This window comes from Pelodiscus sinensis, chromosome 30 (genome assembly GCF_052426305.1).
Source record: "Pelodiscus sinensis isolate ZL-2025 chromosome 30, ASM5242630v1, whole genome shotgun sequence".
Taxonomy (NCBI): Eukaryota; Metazoa; Chordata; order Testudines; family Trionychidae; genus Pelodiscus; species Pelodiscus sinensis.
In genome coordinates this window covers 17,060,662-17,081,477 of record NC_143081.1, presented here as the reverse complement: position 1 = coordinate 17,081,477, position 20,816 = coordinate 17,060,662, and the positions used below count along the sequence as shown (strand labels likewise).

Genomic DNA, 20,816 nt, shown 5'->3' with positions numbered 1-20,816 from the left:
GAGCTCCAGCTCTTAACCTGCTCCACCACCCTAGCTCTCTCCTTGACCCCATACCCCAACCCTGAAGCCCCTCCTGCACCCTAACTAACACCCAGTCCTTGCGCGCTCACCCAGCCTCCTGCCCTGAACCCACTCCCACACTCCAAACCCCTTGGCCCCAGCCTGGAGCCCCCTCATGCACTCCAAATGCTCAGCCCCACCCCAGAGCCTGCACCCCCCAGCCAGTGTCCTCAACCCCCCAACCCTGAGTCCCCTCCCACATGCTGAACCCCTTGGCCCAACTCCCACCATGGATCGTCCTCGTGCAGAATGGATGTGGTTATGTGCACTAATTTGGAGGTCATGTGTCACACATTTTGTTTCATCATCTCCATATTAGTGCACATTACAAAATTCATTCTGCACATGGACATAACAAATGGAGGGAACACTGGCCCGCAGCTCCCTGAAAACCCCCTACCTGACTTGGCTCCATCACAGCCATTTCCCTTGCTTGTGCCCTGGAAGATGGGACGACCTGAGGTGAAATGTGGACGTAATTCCTCAGCCTGTTGGGGTGAAAGAGGTGATAAGAGAAGTTGTAGAAGGGGCTTGAGTCCATTTCACACCTCGAGTCCCCAAGCAGCCAGCCAGCCAGCCAGCCAGCCACTGGACTGTGCCATGCTGGAAAAACCCTCAGTCACTTGATCCCAACGTAGACCCGTCTCCCTCCTCTCTGGGCTACCCCTATGGGGGTATTTTTCAACCTTTCCAGGGACAGAGTCCTGCAGCCAATTGTTTTAGTATTTTGGTCATTTATTGTGAGATCATATGATTAATTAACAGGTGATGTCATATATAAACACTGTATGCTGAATAGAGTGAAACTAGGATTATAAAAGTACAAGATTGCCTGGAAGTTAGAAGGGATAATTATGCATTAGGTATCAAAGTAAGCAAAACGCAAATCAAGGCCTACAGGTTGAAGTCTGTAAGGGTATGTCTACACTACAGAGTTAGTTCGAACTAACTTTCATAGGCGCTACACTAGCGCTCCGCTAGTTCGAACTTAATTCGAACTAGCGGAGCGCTTAGTTCGAACTAGGTAAACCTCATTTTACGAGGATTAAGCCTAGTTCGAACTAGCTAGTTTGAATTAAGGGGTGTGTAGCCCCTTAATTCGAACTAGTGGGAGGCTAGCCCTCCCCAGGTTTCCCTGGTGGCCACTCTGGCCAACACCAGGGAAACTCGTCTGCCCCCGTCCCGGCCCCGGACCCCTTAAAGGGGCACAGGCTGGCTACGGTGCCCGTGCCAGGTGCAAGCCTGCCAGCACCCAGCCAGCAGACCCTGCACCTGGCACGGATCGAGCCAGCCACCCGCTGCCACCCAGCCCTCCCCCTCTTCCCGGGACCAGGCTGGCGGCTCCCGGGAGCTTGCCCGGGACCGCAAGAGGCGGGCACCCGCCTGGGCTAGTGCGGACATCGTGGACCTTGTCCACGATCTCCGCACTAGGCACAGGAAAGTGGCCGTCTAGGGCAGGAGAGCTGCCAGCCTGGCCACCCAGGAGCAGGTGTGCAAGAGAATCAAGGTGGTCCACTGAGACCCCCGACCCTGAGCCCTGAGCTTACAATGGCCGTCCTGGGTCAGACCAAAGGTCCATCTAGCCCAGTAGCCTGTCTGCCGACAGCGGCCAACCCTAGGGACCCTGGAGGGGATGGACCGAAGACAGTGACCAAGCCATTTGTCTCGTGCCATCCCTCTCCAGCCTTCCACAAACCTTGGGCAGGGACACCACTCCTACTCCCTGGCTAATACCACTCCATGGACCCAACCTTCATGACTTGATCTCACTTCCCTTTAAACTCTGTTCTAATTCTAGCCTTCACAGCCTCCTGCAGCAAGGAGTTTCACAGGTTGACTCTTTGCTTTTGTGAAGAACAACTTTCTGTTACTACTTTGAAGCCTGCTACCCATTCCTTTCCTTTGGTGTCCTCTAGTCCTTCTTTATGGGAACAAATGAAGAACTTTTCTGTATGACCCTCTCTACCCAACTCCTGCTTTTAGAGACCTCTATCCTGTCCCCCCTCCGTCTCCTCTTTTCTAAGCTGAAAAGTCCCAGTCTCTTTAGCCTCTCTTCATATGGGACCTGTTCCCAACCCCTGATCATTTTAGTTGCCCTCCCCTCTCCTAGCCTCTCTCTTCCCCTCTCCCACCTCCTTTTCCCAGTCTCCCCCAGTTTTGTTCAATAAAGAGAGATTCTATTTTGGAAGACATGTTATCTTTATTTTGTACATCAAGAAGAGGGGCTTGGGAAGGGTAAGTGGAGGGAGGTGAGGGAGGAATGGGGTACGAGCCCCCAATGGGGAGGACTGGGCTGGCTCTGTGGGCTTCTGGGGCTGGAAGCTCTCCTGCAGCCCCCCGATTGCCCCCTCTCCCCAGATGGCAGCCTGCGGCAAGTGCAGCCGGGCTGATGGCCTAGTGCTGTGATGTGCCCAGTGTGGGCACTCCGGGCAATCCAAGTCAGGACTGCTTTGCAAGCGGGGCACCCCTGAGAACTGTCTGTCCAGGGTGGGGGTCGGGACCCTTTAAGCACAGCCCTCGGCTAGCCTGAGACAGCAGCTCCATGCTCTAAGTCCTCCTCTGATGCCCTGCCGGCACTGCTTCCAGCCATCCTTAACCTCGGTTCAGGGTCCACTCAATGTGGACATGCTAGTTCGAATTAGCAAAATGCTAATTCCAACTAGTTTTTTAGTCTGGATCTGTTAGTTCGAATTAGCTTAGTTCGAATTAACTAATTCGAACTAAGTTAGTTCGAATTAACATTGTAGTGTAGACATATCCTAAAAGTTTAGTTTAGCCATATTAGGCCATGGAGCTAGGAAATGCTCACATGAGTAAGTCATCAAAGAAGGACCTGCTGCCACAAGAGTACAATGAAAGATTAATCAGCCAGTAATAACGTAAAAAATTAGGCAGAAGATCATCATCCAAGTGCTGTAATGGGACATCTGTTTCCCGCAAGCGTCTTATCCACAGAATACAAATTGTGCATCAGTGCTAATGGGAACAGAGACCCTCTCTGACCAATACAAACTGAGGTCTCTTGTGTTTGTGGGGACATTGCGTAATAAGAACCAGGAAGGGTGACACACCCATGACCATGCACTGAATGCAGGTAAAGTCAGAATCACACTACAAAAAGAGGGTGCCCAGATTAGGAAAATTGCATTTCCTACAACAAAACTCCAGCAGGAACCATCCCTCCGCTGCTGTTCAGCCCAGGAGAGACCAAACAGACTATAACCCTATCTAAGGGGATGGATACGTAACGATCTTTATACCTCATGCATAGTAGGTCTATACGGCATTTCTATCCATAATGGTAATTGTAATACAACTTGTAAAACAGATGAGAAGTTGTACTTGTGAATCTCTGTGTGGCCCTGCCCTTAGTCTTTGTGTGTTCCTACAGACTGTGAATCTGGAGCAAGCAGAAGAGTGGATGTTCGAACCCATGGTGGTGTACACCCATATTACTAAATTCACTTTAAATACAATATGCCGCTACAAATACTCTGACAGACTAGAAAAGAGGGAATCAAAGGAGCTACTTTCGGGGAGCCCCCTGACATTGTTCCCAAGGGCTGAGCGTCCCCCCAGCAGCGATGGGACGAGGAGGGACAGGACCCAGCTTTTCCTGGGCCAGCTCCTCGCCTTGTTCCCAGCAGAGTCAGACTGCCCAGGGTGATGCAGCGAATGGACTTGGGCAGGGCTAGGAACTGGGATCCTCCCTCCCCACTTATTGATCCTGTTGCCCCTTTTGGTCTCACCATTCCCCTTTCTGTCTCCTTCCCTCTCCACTCGCCCTGTGGGAACTGGTGACTGTCCTGCTCCCATGGGCAATTGCTCTCTACTGAGCTTGTGCCCCTGAGGGCAGCAGTTCTGGGACCCACAGACACATGGGGACCCCTCCCTTCTGCTACAAACTCACCAGCAGACCCCGGAGAATGTCCTTTACACAGAGCCGCTTTTCCGCCTGGCCCCAGCCCTTTCCAATAGTCAGCTGAATGCTGGGGGCTACCCCATAGAGCCAGTACAAGGCATCAGGGAATGGCCCCGCCTAGGCTAGGCACAGAGGGACTTTACTGAAGGTCTCACCCTGGCAGAGACCCCCACTGGGGGAGCAGCAGCCACTCAGTCTGGGCTCCCAGAGCACAAAGGAGGAGGCAGCACCAACTGACGACGAAGCTCAAAGATCTGCAGGGCTCTACTATCATGAGCAGAGACACCAGTGCAGCAGAAATAGACACTGGCATTAAAAGCAACCACCCTACTGGAGAACAGGTGGGGAGCAAAGGGCCCAGCTCTAATGATGCTACAGATTATTAAACACTGTACAGACCAGCCAGCTGCACTGCAGCCCCTGGCAAACTACCTGAAAGTCTCCTTGAAAACAGAATTCCAAGATGCAAAGAGAATCATGCTGTGATGAGGGGAGGGAAGTGCGAGCAAAGGACAACGCAGCCTCTGCAAAGGACAATGGTAACACCCCTCCCCTCAGCCCAGCTGGACTGGCACCAGAGCAGAACCAGACCAGCTGGAGCCGATCTGTTACACCGCCCTGGAACCGGGTTCAAACCATCATTTTCCTCTTCAGCAGCGAGCCTGCATCAGAGCCACACTCGGGAAATGGCTGCCCGTACAGTAAAGATGCAGCGATTGTTCAGCTCAAGCTTTGACAAAACAAAACTAACCCATCTCTGATCTCGCGTTCCCTGCAAAGCCAGGCAACAAAGCAGCGGCCTGGCCCACGAGAAGGGGCGGGGGGCTCCCTGGTCCCATGAATTAACAAGAACCCCTCAAGCCCAGGGAACAGGCTGCTCAATTCTTCTTCCCTTAAACAGGCCTCCTCTCACACCTGTTACCCCCACGGCCTCTCGCCTACACCCCCGCACCGGCCCCAGCCCTCTGCCCGCTCCCAAGCCGTGCCCCCGACCGGCCGCCGGGCTGCCTCCCCCACGCCGAGTTACACATCCCAGTGTCTCCTATGCCCTCTGGCTCTCGCCCCGCAGCCCCTCTCCCTGGGGGGTCTCTCTTACCTGCCCCAGCGCTGCCCTGGGGGGGGTCCTGGCCGGGCTCGGGGCGCTGCCCTGGGGGGGGGGTCTCTCTTACCAGCGCTGCCCTGGGGGGGGTCCTGGCCGGCCTGGGGCGCTGCCCTGGGAGGGGGGGGGGTCTCTCTTACCTGCCCCAGCGCTGCCCTGGGGGGGTCCTGGCCGGCCTGGGGGCGCTGCCCTGGGGGGGGGGTCTCTCTTACCTGCCCCAGCGCTGCCCTGCCTGGGGGGGTCCTGGCCGGCCTGGGGGCGCTGGGGGGGGGGCCCTGGGTGGGGGGGGTGTCTCTTACCTGCCCCAGCGCTGCCCTGCCTGGGGGGGGGGGCTGCCCTGCCCTGGGAGGGGGGGGGGTTCCTGGCCGGGCTGGGGGCGCTGCCCTGGGAGGGGGAGTGTCTCTCTTACCTGCCCCAGCGCTGCCTTGCCTGGGGGGGGGGTCCTGGCCGGTCTGGGGGCGCTGCCCTGGGAGGGGGGGTGTCTCTCTTACCTGCCCCAGCGCTGCCCTGGGAGGGGGTCTCTCTTACCTGCCCCAGCGCTGCCCTGGGGGGTCCTGGCCGGGCTGGGGGCGCTGCCCTGGGTGGGGGGGTGTCTCTCTTACCTGCCCCAGCGCTGCCCTGCCTGGGGGGGGTCCTGGCCGGGCTGGGGGCGCTGCCCTGGGAGGGGGGTGTCTCTCTTACCTGCCCCAGCGCTGCCCTGGGGGGGGGGGGATCCTGGCGGGGCTCGGGGCGCTGCCCTGGGTGGGGGGGGTGTCTCTTACCTGCCCCAGCGCTGCCCTGGGGGGTCCTGGCCGGGCTGGGGGCGCTGCCCTGGAGAGGCTCCGGGGAGGGAGCAGCGGGACCGGCGCTGCTGGAGATCCCCCCCCGGCTGCAGCTCGGGCTCTGTCCAGGGCCGGGGCGCTTCTCTCTCTCCCAGTCGCTGCAGCCGGCGAGTCGCTTCCCGCGGCCGGGCTGAGCCAGCCCCGCTCCCAGCCGCTGCTGCTGGGTCCTAGCGACCGAGCCTCCGTCCAGCCCGGGAGGTCCGGACTCTCTGCCCAGCGGCCGCGGACTCAGTGGGAGGAGGGGACGGAGCCGGGCAGACCCCAGGGGAGCGAGGACCATGGGCCATGGCAAGGGGGCGCCTTGTCCCAGAGCCCTCGACAGTACCAGGGACACAGGGCAGCAGGGGGGCTGGTCAGAGCTTCGCCCCGGACTCTGCCGCTCACTCCTAGGCCTGGATTTCTGGCTGGCCAGTGGGGGCACAGAAGGGCTCCGGGTGCCTGCTTGGTGCTTTATAGTGGAGGAGCCAGTCTTGGTCTGTCCATAGCCTCGTCTCTAAGCAATTCCCCCTGGCTTGACCCTCTCCTACATGTCCATCAGGGATGGGGCTTGGTCCTGCCATGGGGGCAGGGGACTGGACTTGATGACCTCTCAAGGTCCCTTCCAGTCCTAGTGTTCTAGGATTCTCCCTGGTGCCCCAGAAACCCCCACGATATTACACAGGCAGAGAGGGAAATCAAAGCTGGGTCTCCCCCACCAGGGTGACAGCACTAGCCCCTGGGCAAAGGGGAAAGGCATCAGCCCATGCTCCCCTCCCTCAGCAGCTTTGTGTGGGACTGGGATCCTGTCTTGCTCCCTCTGACAAGCCCTGAGACACCTGGCTGCATCTGTAGATCCACTACCCACGACAGGCACCTCAATTGGAGAAGGCTGATATCCAGGAGGGGTGTCCTTCTGCTACTTTTGGCAGGTCCCTGCCAGGGCCTGGGATGCTGGGGTTGCAAACCCCATTCCAAAGTGCCTGCCTGTCTCCAGTGCTTCCTACAGGTAGCTGGGGATCAGCCCAGGCCTTGTGGATCCTACTGTTGTTCCAGTGATTTTCTGGACACCTCAGTGTTGGGTTCTGTAACACCAGACCCATGTGTTGAGCCAGGCCTGAGTTGGTCCCTAGCTCCCCACAAGGAGGGGGTCTCTTGGGAGCCAGGGCATAGGGAGGGTGCCCCTGGGAGATGGAGGCATTAGGTCAGGACTCCCCTAAGACTTCTTGGGATGTGACAGACAGGCAAGGGTGGGTGTGGAGTGCCTCACAAGGGCTTCACATATCTCACGGTGCTGCGACAGGTACAGCCCCTGAGCCATGGTTCTCCCTTCCTTCCCTTGTCAGCTGTGCACGAGGTCTTGGTAAGCCTCCTGGGATGCCGGGCTGGGGACCTGCTGGCTGAATTCCCAGGTAGAGACAGGGTTAGATGCTTCCCACCAGACGAGCTAGAGAGCAGCCCTCTCCTTGCCAGTGGGGGGAAGGAAACAGGGAAAAGAGAAATCAAATATGAACCCCAATGGTCCTAGTGATAATCAGGGACAAAGACCTCAGAGGGAAAGGAATTCTCCCACTTTAGGTCTCTAACCAGTAGAACAGGGATCCCTGGAGCCTCTGACAGGGGATCCTGACTGGTTTAGCTGGGAGGCTATCGAGTGCCAGCGCTTCAGCTGTCCTTCCCCACACTAATGTGCTGCTGCTGCCCTCTGCCTGGGAACCTCCTGCTTGCTTTGCAGGGCAGGGAGAGGTGGAGTGAGCAGGGAGGGGCTTCAGAGAAGGGGTGGGTTGAGCAGGGGTCAGAGCTGAGTGAACGTGGCCCTGAGTGAACGTGGTTCATTTAACCTCTCCCTGTCTCCATTACAGGCCCCACAGGAGGGTACATACTGGTTTGATGCTTAGCCACATAAGGGCTGCCAGATGGTTTCAACAAAAACAAGACACACTTGACATGACAATCTACATTCCATCTTATTTGGAAAATACCCGACATTTCTATTTGCTCAATTTGTTTCCCAAACAGAAAGCTCAAATACTGGACTGTCCGGTTCAGAACTGGACACCTGGCAACCATGACCACATGGCTCAGCACCCAGACTGTCAGACTCCCCGGTACTTTGTCAGATGACTTCAGGCCTGAACACTGTTTCTCTGAGGCTGGGGCATTGTTACGCTCACAGCTATGACAGCCAAGCGGTTACGGTGTTGGAGTTAAAATCCAATAGGGTGTCCCTGCACAGGTTCAAATCCTGTTCACAGTGAGGCCTACGTTTTAGCCATACCCCTCTCCAGGGCAACACAGCACCTGAGATGCCCCCCCATAAATCCCTTTCCACTCCTTTCAGAGAGATGCCTGGGACGCTCTCAGGCAAACTCTCAGCTCCTGCAGCCCTTGCCTAGCTCCCCATAGCTCAGTCCTCACACAGGGCGCTGCTTCTCTCTGGAGCTTGACAGGAGCTGAGCATGGGGAGGCTGAGGAATGCTGGGGATGTGGTGCAGGTCCCTCCTCTGGAAACACAATGCAAGTGCTGGGAGCAAAGCTCCAGAGAAGCAGGAGGGAGCAGGTTCCTGCCTCTGCCTGCTCTTGCTCTACCTCTTCCACAAGGCTCCCCCCCACTTTTTTTTTTGGCCAGGAACAAGCAAGGGCAGGGGATTAGAATGGTCCCTGACAGAGCAGCCATAGGAAGGCAGGAAGCAGAAATCATGGTTTTTCCACTCCTCCCTTGCAGGATGCAGCTGTGAGCAGAGGGGGTGGGATTAGACACCTGGGGAAGGGGGCCAGAGAGTTAGAATCATAGAATAATAGGACTGGAAGGGACCTCGAGAGGTCATCGAGTCCAGCCCCCCGCCCTCAAGGCAGGACCAAGCTCCGTCTACACCATCCCTGACAGATGTCTATCTAACCTTCTTGTTAGTCTTTCTTTCTTCCACTATTTGATCTGAGGAAGTGGGTCTGGCCCACGAAAGCTCATCATCTAATAAACCATCTTGTTAGTCTTTAAAGTGCTACATTGTCCTGCATTTTGCTTCGTCTATCTAACCTGTTCTTAAATATCTCCAGAGAGGGAGATTCCACCACCTCCCTTGGCAATTTATTCCAATATTTGACCACCCTGACAGTTAGGAATTTTTTCCTAATGTCCAATCTAAACTTCCCCTGCTGCACTTTAAGCCCATTACTCCTTGTCCTGTCCTCAGAAACCAAGAGGAACAAATTTTCTCCTTCCTCCTTGTGACACCCTTTTAGATATTTGAAAACCGCTATCATGTCCCCCCTTAATCTTCTTTTTTCCAAACTAAACAAGCCCAGTTCATGAAGCCTGGCTTCACAGGTCATGTTCTCTAGGCCTTTAATCATTCTTGTCGCTCTTCTCTGTACCCTTTCCAATTTCTCCACATCTTTCTTGAAATGTGGCGCCCAGAACTGGACACAGTACTCCAGCTGAGGCCTAACTAGTGCAGAGTAGAGCGGCAGAATGACTTCACGAGTTTTGCTTACAACACACCTGTTGATACAACCTAGAATCATATTTGCTTTTTTTGCAACAGCATCACACTGTTGACTCATATTCAACTTGTGGTCCACTATGACCCCTAGATCCCTTTCCGCCATGCTCCTTCCTAGACAGTCGCTTCCCATCTTGTATGTATGGATTGTTCCTTCCTAAGTGGAGCACTTTGCATTTCTCTTTATTAAACCTCATCCTGTTTACCTCTGACCATTTCTCTAACTTGCTAAGGTCATTTTGAATTATGTCCCTATCCTCCAAAGAAGTCGCAACCCCACCCAGTTTGGTGTCATCTGCAAACTTAATAAGCGTACTCTCTATCCCAATATCTACATCATTGATGAAGATATTGAACAGTACGGGTCCCAAAACAGACCCTTGCGGAACTCCACGTGTTATCCCTTTCCAGCAGGATTTAGCACCGTTAACAACAACTCTCTGACTACGGTTATCCAGCCAATTATGCACCCACCTTATCGTGGCCCTATCTAAGTTATATTTGCCTAGTTTATCAATAAGAATATCATGCGAGACCGTATCAAATGCCTTACTAAAGTCTAGGTATATGACATCCACCGCTTCTCCCTTATCCACAAGGCTCGTTATCCTATCAAAGAAAGCTATCAGATTAGTTTGGCATGACTTGTTCTTCACAAACCCATGCTGGCTATTCCCTATCACTTTATTACCTTCCAAGTGTTTGCATACGATTTCCTTAATTACCAACATGGCCTGGATGGAGCGAGCAAAAGGTGGAAAAAGGCTAGACCAATAGGGGAGGACCCAGAACTGTATTGCAATGTACCACGCAGCACGGAGCAGCTGTGGTCCCCTTTCCCATCAGGCATCTGCCTGCCTGGTGCCTTTTCCAGCTGCAATTCAGACAACTCCTGGCTCCCTGGGGCTGGGACCTGGGCTATAGGATGGCATTCAGCTGAGATAAGTGCCCTTGCTTCAGCCTGTTTGTGCATATCGCTGCCCAGCAGGCCTGCAGTGGCACCACAGCTTGAGTCCTAGCCCGCAGACAGGCAGGCAAGCAGGGTGCACTCCACGCTGGCTGGGAGTAATTCTTCGATCTCCCCAACCAGAGATCACTTCACTTCCCCAGACAGCACAACAGCCTTTCCTCTGAATCATGAACACCCTTTGGCTATCCCAGTCTGTCTTGTCACCCAGGTCAGCCTGCTTCTGTGACAGATGGTCCCTTACTTCATACTCAGGTTATGCCCAGTCCCAAAGGGCCAGTCACTTACCCCAGATCAATTGTATTTTAAATCTTACATCGAAGACAACACGTGCTGCCAATCCCATAATTAACTCTCTACAGATTTATTAGCAAGGGAGGGGAGAGGAGAGAAGAGCCTTATTTGCAAGCTTAAAGCAGGTAAACAGAGAGACACACAAATCAATTCCACTCTTAAGTTTCAACAAGAAAAAGATGCTTCTATAATAACAAGCTTGTTATGTCCTTTAGGGCTATCCCAGCCCAAACACTGGGGAGATTTTGCTTTCTGCTTAATAATCCTTGTCCCTCAGAGTCGAAGCAGCATAAAAGATACCGTCCCTCTCTCTTAGGCCTTTTTATTTCTTCCCCTCGTTTCTGCTTCAAATCACAAATTCATTGTTGGGAGGAATCACTCGCCTGTCTCCTCTTCATGGTAGGCAGAGAAATCCACAAAGACTTTTGTCCCCTGGTGCTCCCCATTGGTTCGTGTGCTGTCCGTGGCAACACTCTGTGGACATAAACTCTCTTAGCCTCATGATTCGAGTCTTCCCAATCACAAATATATGTCCGCCAAAAGTCATGAATCACTGAGAAACTTGTTACACTGGTAGCGTCACACTCAGACAATGCATTACGGCAGGAATAATTTCAAATGAAATGGGCATGAATCATATACAGCTACAGCCTGGGCCTTGAAGCTTGCTGTGAGGTCAGCCAAGGCAAGACAGCCCAGACTGACCGCCTGCACTGGACTCTCCCAGCCCACTTGACTCCTGCCCACCTGCCTCTCTCACCCCATCCACAAGCCCTCCCTGGCTGCTATTGCAGGTCCTAGTGCCATCGGAGGGGGGGAGGAGAGGGGAAGGGTTGAAGTCTGTCATCTGTTCCCCTGGAGTCACTAATTTGTGATCCTGTGAGGCGCGGGGTCGCTGAGCTTCCCCCATCCAGCCTGCACCAAGCACTTTTATCCCTCCTTTCCCCCACATCACCTTCCCCTGGCTCTATCCCCCCTTCCCCACTCCTGGGGCCACCTGCTTTATGGAAATCCTATACAAGGTGGGGGAGGAAACAACTATCATCTTCAGCTTGCTTCACTTGGCCTTCCCACCCAAATGATACCTGGAAACCACAGGACTGTAACTGACGGGGCTGAGGGGGAGGGGAGCAATGCTGGATCCAGGCTAGAAGAGACCCCTCTGGCCTGCAAATGACTCTACCTCAATCAACATTTCAGGTGAGAAATTATTATTTGTAGCTAGTGTCTTTAGGAAATCTAGCTCCATTTGTATATTTTGTATTATCTTCTTAGTAATCGGCTTTGTTCTTTTTGACTACTTAAAATACACTTTTCACAGTTCACAAACTTACGTCGGGTGCAGAATATCACCCAGCTTATGTAATTTGCCACGGGGCAGAGGAGGAAGCTGTGCAAACCTTCCTCCTCATTGAGGAAGAGGCAAATGTCCTGTCACTTTGGAATGGTATCCCAAGGGAGGGTCCTTTTCAGCCGAGTCTTCCCAGAGCTGATGTGTGTCTGGATCGTTCCTGCCTGTGGACTTGGCTGAAAAAGGCTTGAGTCTGGCCTAGCAAGGCCAGGTAAAAGGGGGCCCAGACAGGCAGAACAGGCATCCCAAGGTGTCCCAAGTCAACCCAGAAATATTTCCCAGTGTCCAGGTGTTAACATGGACTTTCTCTTGTGTGGATTCTCTGATGTCTAGTAAGATTTGATTTGTGGCTGAAGTTTTTCCCACAGTCCAAGCATCCATAAGGCTTCTCTTCTGTATGGATTCTCTGATGTCTAGTAAGGTTTGATATGTGGCTGAAGTTTTTCCCACAGTCCAAGCACCTATGGGGCTTCTCTTCTGTGTGGACTCTCTGATGAGCACTAAATCCTGAATTGTGAGCAAAACTTTTCCCACAGTCCAGGCATTTATAGGGCTTCTCTCCTGTGTGGGTTCTCCGGTGTGTGTTCAGGGCTGATTTCAGACTGAATCTTTTCCCACACTCAAGGCATTTATAGGGTTTTTCTCCTGTGTGGACTCGCCCATGTTTAGTAAGGGATGAATTTTCAATAAAACTTTTCCCACACTCCAGGCATTTATAGGGTCTCTCTCCTGTGTGGGTTCGCCCATGTTTAATTAGAGATGTACTTTCACTAAAACTTCTTCCACACTCATGGCATTTATATGGTCTCTCTCCTGTGTGCAGTCGCTCGTGTGTAATAAGGTATGACTTCTGACTGAAGCTTTTCTCACATGCAAAGCATTTATACGGTCTCTCTCCTGTGTGAACTCTCTGGTGAGTAATAAAGTATGACTTTTCACTGAAGCTTTTCCCACAGTCCAAGCATTTGTAGGATTTCTCTCCCGTGTGGGTTCTCCAATGTGTAATAAGGTTTGTACTTAAACTGAATCCTTTTCCACAGTCAAGGCATTTGTAGGGTTTTTCTTCCTTGGGACTTGTCTGCTGGGCTGTGGTTTCCTTGGGATTTGTGCATCCTTCGCCATACTGAATGAATTCATCCATATTCTTCCTTGGATGGTTTTCCAGCTGCCTCTCTGACCTGTGTTGATTTCCAGTTAATGCACTGGAAAAAAGTCCCTTCAGCTTTTCTCAAAAATGTCTCCTGAAGCTCCACTTTTCCAGGAGTGTCCTGCTGAGGATTCTCCTGCTTGTTCTCACTCACTGTCCTGTAACCTGCTGGGAGAAAGAGAATCCAGGCAGGAGTCACTGTGAGTGCATGGGGGGAGGGAGACGACAGGGGACTAGCAAAGCAGGAAAACAGCCACTGCTGGGGAGACCGAGAGATTGGATTCTGCCTCCACCTCCCACCCAAACACTCCCAGGGAACAAAGACAGGAAGGAAATCCCTGACATTCCTGAAGGGATGGGAAGCCATGACAGTATTTTCCATGATCTATGGCACTTGCTGACTGCAGCCCTGACCTGGGTGAGCAGGGGCAGCATGTTTTGGGAGTCCAATCTTTTCCCTTCATTCCCCAGATCGTTCCCATCACAGCTTCTCTGACCCTCAACTGTGCAGCTGCCTCTCAGGATCTCCCTTCCCTTGGAGAGCTGGAGATGTGCGACTTATGGCTCTTCCCCGCCCGCCAGCCGGACAGTCAGGGCAGGTTTGGAAGTGGGAAAGCCTGCTCAGGCTTCGCCTCCATGGGGCTGTGGTTGTGACAGTCTATACCTGGCGGTGGGGTGTGTGCTCTGTAACTCCCATATTCCTCATCTCTAGGTAACTGTGATACTGCATATAAAGCAGGCCATGTGATGCATCTAGGGAAGGGTATGACCTGCTGAAAGCCTCTATTCCAGCTAAATATGTGCATCATTAATGTATATACAATTGTAAGAACTGTGCTGCAGGGTTGTCACTAAAATATGCTGTGGAAAGTGCCCAGATACCAGCTCTCCAGAGACAACAGCAAAGGAGGTAACCAAGGCCTGCTCAGACATGTCCACCCAGCAGAGGAGCTGCAACTCAGTGACTCACAGGACAGACGCAGAGGTACTGCTTCACTGAGGGACATGGCGATGCCCCCACACCAGAGAAAAGCAAGGAAGAGAGCACATCAACACAACTGACATTTGGAGAAAACTGAATTTGTGTTTAAGTTTTACAGCTTTATTATTGTTGTACTTTTTACACCCAAAAATTTCATCACTTGCCCAGCTATGATTAAGTTGTTTTAACAAATGTGTTGCAATGATGGAAAAAAAAAATCGTGCATCTGAAAACTGCAGGCACTAGGGGTATATAATATATATTTAAAGGGGGTACTTTATAATAAAAGGTTGAGAACCTGCCCTAGACAAGGCCAGAATAAAGATGGGGAGAAATAGTGGGTGAGGGGCCAAAGGAGAGCCCCAGTATAGAGCACCCAGGGAAGGGAGGCCAAAGACTAGAAGGAGAGGTCTCCAGGCAGGGCGAGCCAGACCCTCCTGGCCAGGTAGCAAAACCCAAGTCACATCCTGGCCCACCCAGCTCCCCTGCTGGAACACCAGCAGGCAGGACAATTGCGAGGGGGCGCCTGGTGCGAGGGCCTGTGGGGCACTCCTCTATCCCCCCAGCCTGAGAAGGCACACTGGGTAGGGGGCAAAGACCCACAAGGAGGCCATGGAATCACCAGTGGGCAGCAATGGGCTCCTTGGCAGAGGGAGAAGGGGCCAGAGCAGGCCCCACCTGGCAGGTGCTGAAGGGGGCAGGTGTGTGGCAGGGCACTGCTGGAGCAGCTTTTACTCAGCTGGATTGGGATGGGGGAATGGCACAGCATGTGCCTGTAAGGAAGTGAGAGAAGGGGGGGCAGAGGCCAAGTGAGGGAGGGCTGGCCAGACCAGGCGTGGCACAAGGCAAGGGAGGAGCCTCCCAGGGTGGTGCAGGCCAGGCCAAGCAGTTGCAAAGCCGTAGACAGCTGGAACCTGGTGGTGGTGAAATGGATCATGAATGAAGAATGTAGGTGGGGCACCTGTCTGAAGTGTCTCTGACTAAAGGCCAAATGCGGAGGGTGATGATGTGCCCCCTGCCCTGGCTGGCCTATGCCCACTTTCCATTGATACATGGTCATTCCTGAGAGACAGGGCTGGGAGCTAGTGGGATCTTGCTGGTGCTGCTCTGGGACCGATGAGCATTTGTGCAGTCTAGCTGGGTGTGGGCTCCACATGCCATTGTGCGGTGTTATCACAGGGCCTGCTGGTCACTAGCAAAGCACTGAGACAGCCCAGGCTGGGGAGTTACGGGCACAGAGACAGGTGCATCCTGAAGGTGAATGCCTGGCTGCGTAGATGGTGTCACCAGGAGGACTTTGGCTTCCTCAACCACGGGATGCTATTCCAGGAAGGACTGCTAGGCAGAGATGGCGTTCACCTTTTGAGGAGGGGGAAGACCCTATTTGGACACAGACTGGCTAACCTAGTGAGGAGGGCTTTAAACTAGGTTTGACGGGGACAGGTGAGCAAAGCCCACAGGTAAGTGGAGAACATGGAGACCTGGGAGATGGGTCAGAAATGGGAGGGAGCGTGGGCTATAATAGCAGAGAGAAAGGATGGTCAGGGCAAAACTGGAAGGCGAGGTCAAATCAGTATCTTAGATGCCTATATACAAATGTGAGAAGTATGGGTAATAAGCAGGAAGAACTGGAAGTGCTAATAAATAAGTACAATTATGACATTGTTGGCATCACAAACTTGGTGGGATAATACACACGATTGGAATGTTTGTATAGAAGGGTACAGCTTGCTCAGGAAGGACAGACAGGGAAAAAAGGGAGGAGGTGTTGCCTTATATATTAAAAATGAACACGCTTGGAGTGAGGTGGAGATGGACATAGGAGACGGAAGTGTTGAGAGTCTCTGGGTTAGGCTAAAAGGGATTAAAAACAAAGGTGATGTCATGCTAGGAGTCTACTACAGGCCACCTACCCAGGTGGAAGAAGTGGATGAGGCTTTTTTTAAACAACTAACAAAATCATCCAAAGCCCAAGATTTGGTGGTGATGGGGGACTTCAACTATCCAGATATATGTTGGGAAAATAACACAGCAGGGCACGGACTATCCAATAAGTTCTTGGGCTGCATTGGAGACAACTTTTTATATCAGAAGGTTAAAAAAAGCTCCCGCGGGGAAGCTGTTCTAGATTTGATCCTCACAAATAGGGAGGAACTGGTTGAGAATTTGAAAGTGGAAGGCAGCTTGGGTGAGAGTGATCATGAAATCATAGCGTTCACAATTCTAAGGAAGGGTAGAAGGGAGAACAGCAAAATAGGGACAATGGATTTCAGGAAGGCGGATTTTGGTAAGCTCAGAGAGCTGATAGGAATCAAGACTGAGGGGCAAAACAACTGAGGAGAGTTGGCAGTCTTTCAAAGGGACATTATTAAGGGCCCAAAAGCAAGCTATTCTGCTGCGTCGGAAAGATAGAAAATATTGCAAAAGACCGCCTTGGCTTAACCACGAGATCTTGCATGATCTAAAAATAAAAAAGGAGTCATATAAAAAATGGAAAGTAGGACAAATTACAAAGGATGAATATAGGCAAACAACACAGGAATGCAGGGGCAAGATTAGAAAGGCAAAGGCACAAAATGAGCTCAAACTAGCTACGGGAATAAAGAGAAACAATAAGACTTTTTATAAATACATTAGAAGCAAGAGGAAGACCAAGGACAGCGTAGGCCCACTGGTCAGTGAGGAGGGAGAAACAGTAACAGGAAACTTGGAAATGGCAGAGATGCTTAAGGACTTCTTTGTTTCAGTCTTCACCGAGACGTCTAAAGGAATGCCTAGCATAGTGAATGCTAGTGGGAAGGGGGTAGGTTTAGAAGATAAATAAAAAAAGAACAAGTAAAAAATCACCTAGAAAAGTTAGATGCCTGCAAGTCACCAGGGCCTGATGAAATGCATCCTAGAATACTCAAGGGACTGATAGAGGAGGTCTCTGAGCCTCTAGCTATCATCTTTGGAAAATCATGGGAGACAGGAGAGATTCCAGAAGACTGGAAAAGGGCAAATCTAGTGCCCATTTATAAAAAGGGAAATAAGAACAACCCAGGAAACTACAGACCAGTTAGTTTAACTTCTGTGCCAGGGAAGATAATGGAGCAAGTAATTAAGGAAATCATCTGTAAACACTTGGAGGGTGGCAAGATGATAGGGAACAGCCAGCATGGATTTGTAAAGAACAAATCGTGTCAAACCAATCTGATAGCTTTCTTTGATAGGATAGCGAGTCTTGTGGATAAGGGAGAAGCGGTGGATGTGGTATACCTAGACTTTACTAAGACATTTGATATGGTCTCGCATGATATTCTTATCAATAAACTAGGTAAATACAACTTAGATGGGGCTACTATAAGGTGGGTGCATAACTGGCTGGAGAACCATACTCAGAGAGTAGTTATTAATGGTTCACAATCCTGCTGGAAAGGTATAAGAAGTGGGGTTCCGCAGGGGTCTGTTTTGGGACCGGCTCTGGTTCAATATCTTCATCAACGATTTAGATATTGGCATAGAAAGTACGCTTATTAAGTTTGCAGATGATACCAAGCTGGGAGGGGTTGTGACTAATCTGGAGGATAGGCTCATAATTCAAAATGATCTGGACAAATTGGAGAAATGGTCAGAGGTAAACAAGATGAAGTTTAATAAAGACAAATGCAAAGTGCTCCACTTAGGAAGGAACAATCAGTTTCACACATACAGAATGGGAAGCGACTGTCTAGGAAGGAGTACAGCAGAAAGGGTCTAGGGGTTATCGTAGACCACAAGCTGAATATGAGTCAGCAGTGTGATGCTGTTGCAAGAAAAGCAAACACGATTCTGGGATGCATTAACAGGTGTGTTGTGAGCATGACATGAGAAGTCATTCTTCCGCTCTACTCTGCACTAGTTAGGCCTCAGTTGGAGTATTGTGTTCAGTTCTGGGCACCACATTTCAAGAAAGATGTGGAGAAATTGGAGAGGGTCCAGAGAAGAGCAACAAGAATGATTAAAGGTCTAGAGAACATGACCTATGAAGGAAGGCTGAAAGACGTGGGTTTGTTTAGTTTAGAAAAGAGAAGATTGAGGGGGGACATGATAGCAATTTTCAGATATCTAAAAGGGTGTCACAAGGAGGAGGGAGAAAACTTGTTCTATCCTCAGAGGTCAAGATGAACAAGAAGCAATGGGCTTAAACTGCAGCAAGGGAGGTTTAGGTTGGATATTAGGAAAAAGTTCCTAAATGTCAGGGTAGTCAAACACTGGAATAAATTGCCCAGGGAGGTTGTGCAATCTCCACCTCTGGAAATATTTAAGAGTAGGTTAGATAAATGTCTTTCAGGGATGGTCTAGTCAGTATTTGGTCCTGCCATGAGGGCAGGGGACTGGACTCGATGACCTCTTGAGTCCCTTCCAGTCCTAGTGTTCTATGATTCTATCCCTGGGTTGCACCTCAAGGCTGGCATCACAGTGGTAACCCAGACCCGTTGGAGCAGAAGAAGGTATGGTGATGAAAGTGCCCCCACACTGGGGCTGTGGACTATGGGACCCAGTCCCCTCTGACTAGGAAGAACCTGGCCAAATGCAGAAACGCCAGCCCCATGGCTTCAAACAGCTGAGGGGACGGGACTCCTTACCCAACAAGGCCACAGCCTCATAGATCTCCCTGTAGAAGTGTAGAGAGCTCTCTGAGTGGGGTCCAACAGAGCCCCTTGCCCGGCATTGAAATACACAGCCACCTCCCACGATGGGGTTACAGAAGGCATCAGCCATGGTGTAGGAGAGGGAGACCATTGCACCAAAATTCCCATCCCCAGCTAGGTACTGGTGCACACACGGGGATACTACAGGACATTAGAAATCACACGTAACATAACGAAGTCAACAGAGCAAATAAAACCCCCTACCTGAGCTGGCTCCACCACAGCCATGTCCCTGCCTGCCTCCGGGAGGCGGGTGAGCTGGTGCCAAATGCGGCCACTACTCTGCAGCCTGCCAGGGCGAGAGGGGGGTTAGCACATTTCACACCCGCTTCCGCCCCGCCCCGAGCGCTCTCCCTGCAGCCGTTCTCTCCCCACACAGAGCCCCGCGATGCATCTGATTGCCTGGGCTCTGCTAGCATGAGCAGTCACAGCCACGCACCAGCAAGGCAGCCCCCTGGCCGCCCAGGGACACTTCCGCACATGCGGCTTCTATGTGCCCGGCTGCACTCGCGCCGGAAACGAGCCAGACCCAGGGGTTGTGTCTACATTGGCAAGATTTTGCGCCAAAGCAGCCGCTTTTGTGCAAAATCTTGCCACCTGTCTACACTGGCCGCGAGTACTTGCGCAAGAGCACTGACGTTCTAATGTATAAAATCAGTGGTTCTTGCGCAAACACTCTGACGCTCCCGCTCAGGTATAAGCCATCTTGTGCAACTGTTCTTGTGCAAGAGGCCAGTGTAGATAGGCAACGTCAATTACTTGCGCAAGAAAGCCCGATGTTTAAAATGGCCATCGGAGCTTTCTTGCCCAAGAGAGCGTCCACACTGGCACGGATGCTCTTGCAAAAGCACATCTCTTGCGCAAAGGCACATGCCAGTGTAGACGCTCTCTTGCGCAAATACTCTAATGCAAAAACTCTTGCGTTAAAGAGCATTTGCGTAAATCTTGCCAATATAGACATGGGGAGTTTAACTAGGCTCGGCCAGTCTGGAACCGGATTTGCCTCATAGCCGCTGAAGCTGAGCTGGGAAAATGACTGACAACGAACACAAGCAACCGTCCAGCTCGCACTTTCCCTGCAGAACCAGCCAGCCCCCGCCCAGCCAGCCACGGGATCAGCTGCCCCCGCAGAAGGGGAGCTGGATCCCAGAGTTAGAAATAGCTCTCTGAGCCCTGGCAGAAAGGTAAATGTCTGCCTATCTCCCCCACAACTCCCGCCCCCAACCCCGGGGCTGGCCTATCTCCCCCACAACTCCCCCCCCAACCCCGGGGCTGGCCTATCTCCCCCACAACTCCCCCCCCAACCCCGGGGCTGGCCATCTCCCCCACAACTCCCCCCCCAACCCTGGGGCTGGCCTATCTCCCCCACAACTCCCGCCCCCAACCCCGGGGCTGGCCTATCTCCCCCACAACTCCCGCCCCCAACCCCGGGGCTGGCCTATCTCCCCCACAACTCCCGCCCCCAACCCCGGGGCTGGCCTATCTCCCCCACAACTCCCGCCCCCAACCCCGGGGCTGGCCTATCTCCCCCACAACTCCCGCCCCCAACCCCGGGGCTGGCCTATCTCCCCCACAACTCCCGCCCCCAACCCCGGGGCTGGCCTATCTCCCCCACAACTCCCCCCCACAACCCCCCCCAACCCCGGGGCTGGCCTATCTCCCCCACAACTCCCCCCCCAACCCCGGGGCTGGCCATCTCCCCCACAACCCCCCCCCCCCCGCCCCGCCTGACACATACAATGAAAGGGAAGCAAACCCAGAACCTGCCCTCCCGCTCTGACCTCACAGGCTGGGGAGCTGCCGCTGTATCCCTCACCCCCCGCCCTGGCTCTCCCCTCCCGAGCCCTTCAGCCCCACCCCACACATCCCTGTGCCCCCTGGCTGTCACTCTCCCATCTCAGCCCCTCCCGCCCTGCAAACAGCAGGGCAGGCGGCAGCTGCAGGGATCACAGCCAGTCCGGCTAGGAGCCGCCTTTTCCCTTCCGCTCCCACGCAGCCCGGGGGTCCCTCTCCCTGGGGGG

The 20,816-nt window shown here is 52.8% G+C and overlaps 2 protein-coding genes across 8 annotated transcripts in view; both read right to left on the bottom strand.

The window, feature by feature from the left end:
- LOC106731983 (uncharacterized) overlaps positions 1–20,816 on the bottom strand; it is a 40,290-nt gene that overhangs the window by 9,451 nt on the left and 10,023 nt on the right. For 2 of the 6 annotated variants that reach the window (XM_075918166.2, XM_075918165.2), the window contains exons 1-2: positions 5,843–9,230; positions 461–548 (exon numbers count right to left, since the gene is read on the bottom strand). In XM_075918166.2, the coding sequence (XP_075774281.2) occupies positions 461–484 (24 nt within the window). In that variant the 5' untranslated portion in view covers positions 485–548; positions 5,843–9,230. Of the gene's footprint in view, positions 1–460; positions 549–5,609; positions 5,657–5,842; positions 9,231–18,999; positions 19,085–20,816 lie in introns of those variants that run through there. The other 4 variants (XM_089774298.1, XM_075918167.2, XM_075918164.2 and 1 more) reach the window with 4 other exon arrangements.
- Positions 10,697–19,089, bottom strand: LOC102457868 (uncharacterized). Of its 2 annotated transcripts, none has more exons than XM_014572428.4 (2): positions 19,000–19,089; positions 10,697–13,308 (listed from the first exon to the last, which is right to left on the bottom strand). In XM_014572428.4, exon 2 carries the CDS (start codon positions 13,132–13,134, stop codon positions 12,286–12,288), a length of 849 nt encoding a protein of 282 aa, XP_014427914.2. In that variant the 5' UTR covers positions 13,135–13,308; positions 19,000–19,089; the 3' UTR covers positions 10,697–12,285. The 2 variants fall into 2 exon arrangements, with proteins under 2 accessions (XP_014427914.2, XP_014427915.2); XM_014572429.4 differs by having other exon boundaries at positions 10,697–13,305; positions 19,000–19,017.

Coding starts and splice junctions, on each gene's coding strand:
- LOC102457868 (XM_014572428.4), bottom strand. CDS start 13,134: ATGGATGAATTCATTCAGTATGGCGAAGGATGCACAAATCCCAAGGAA.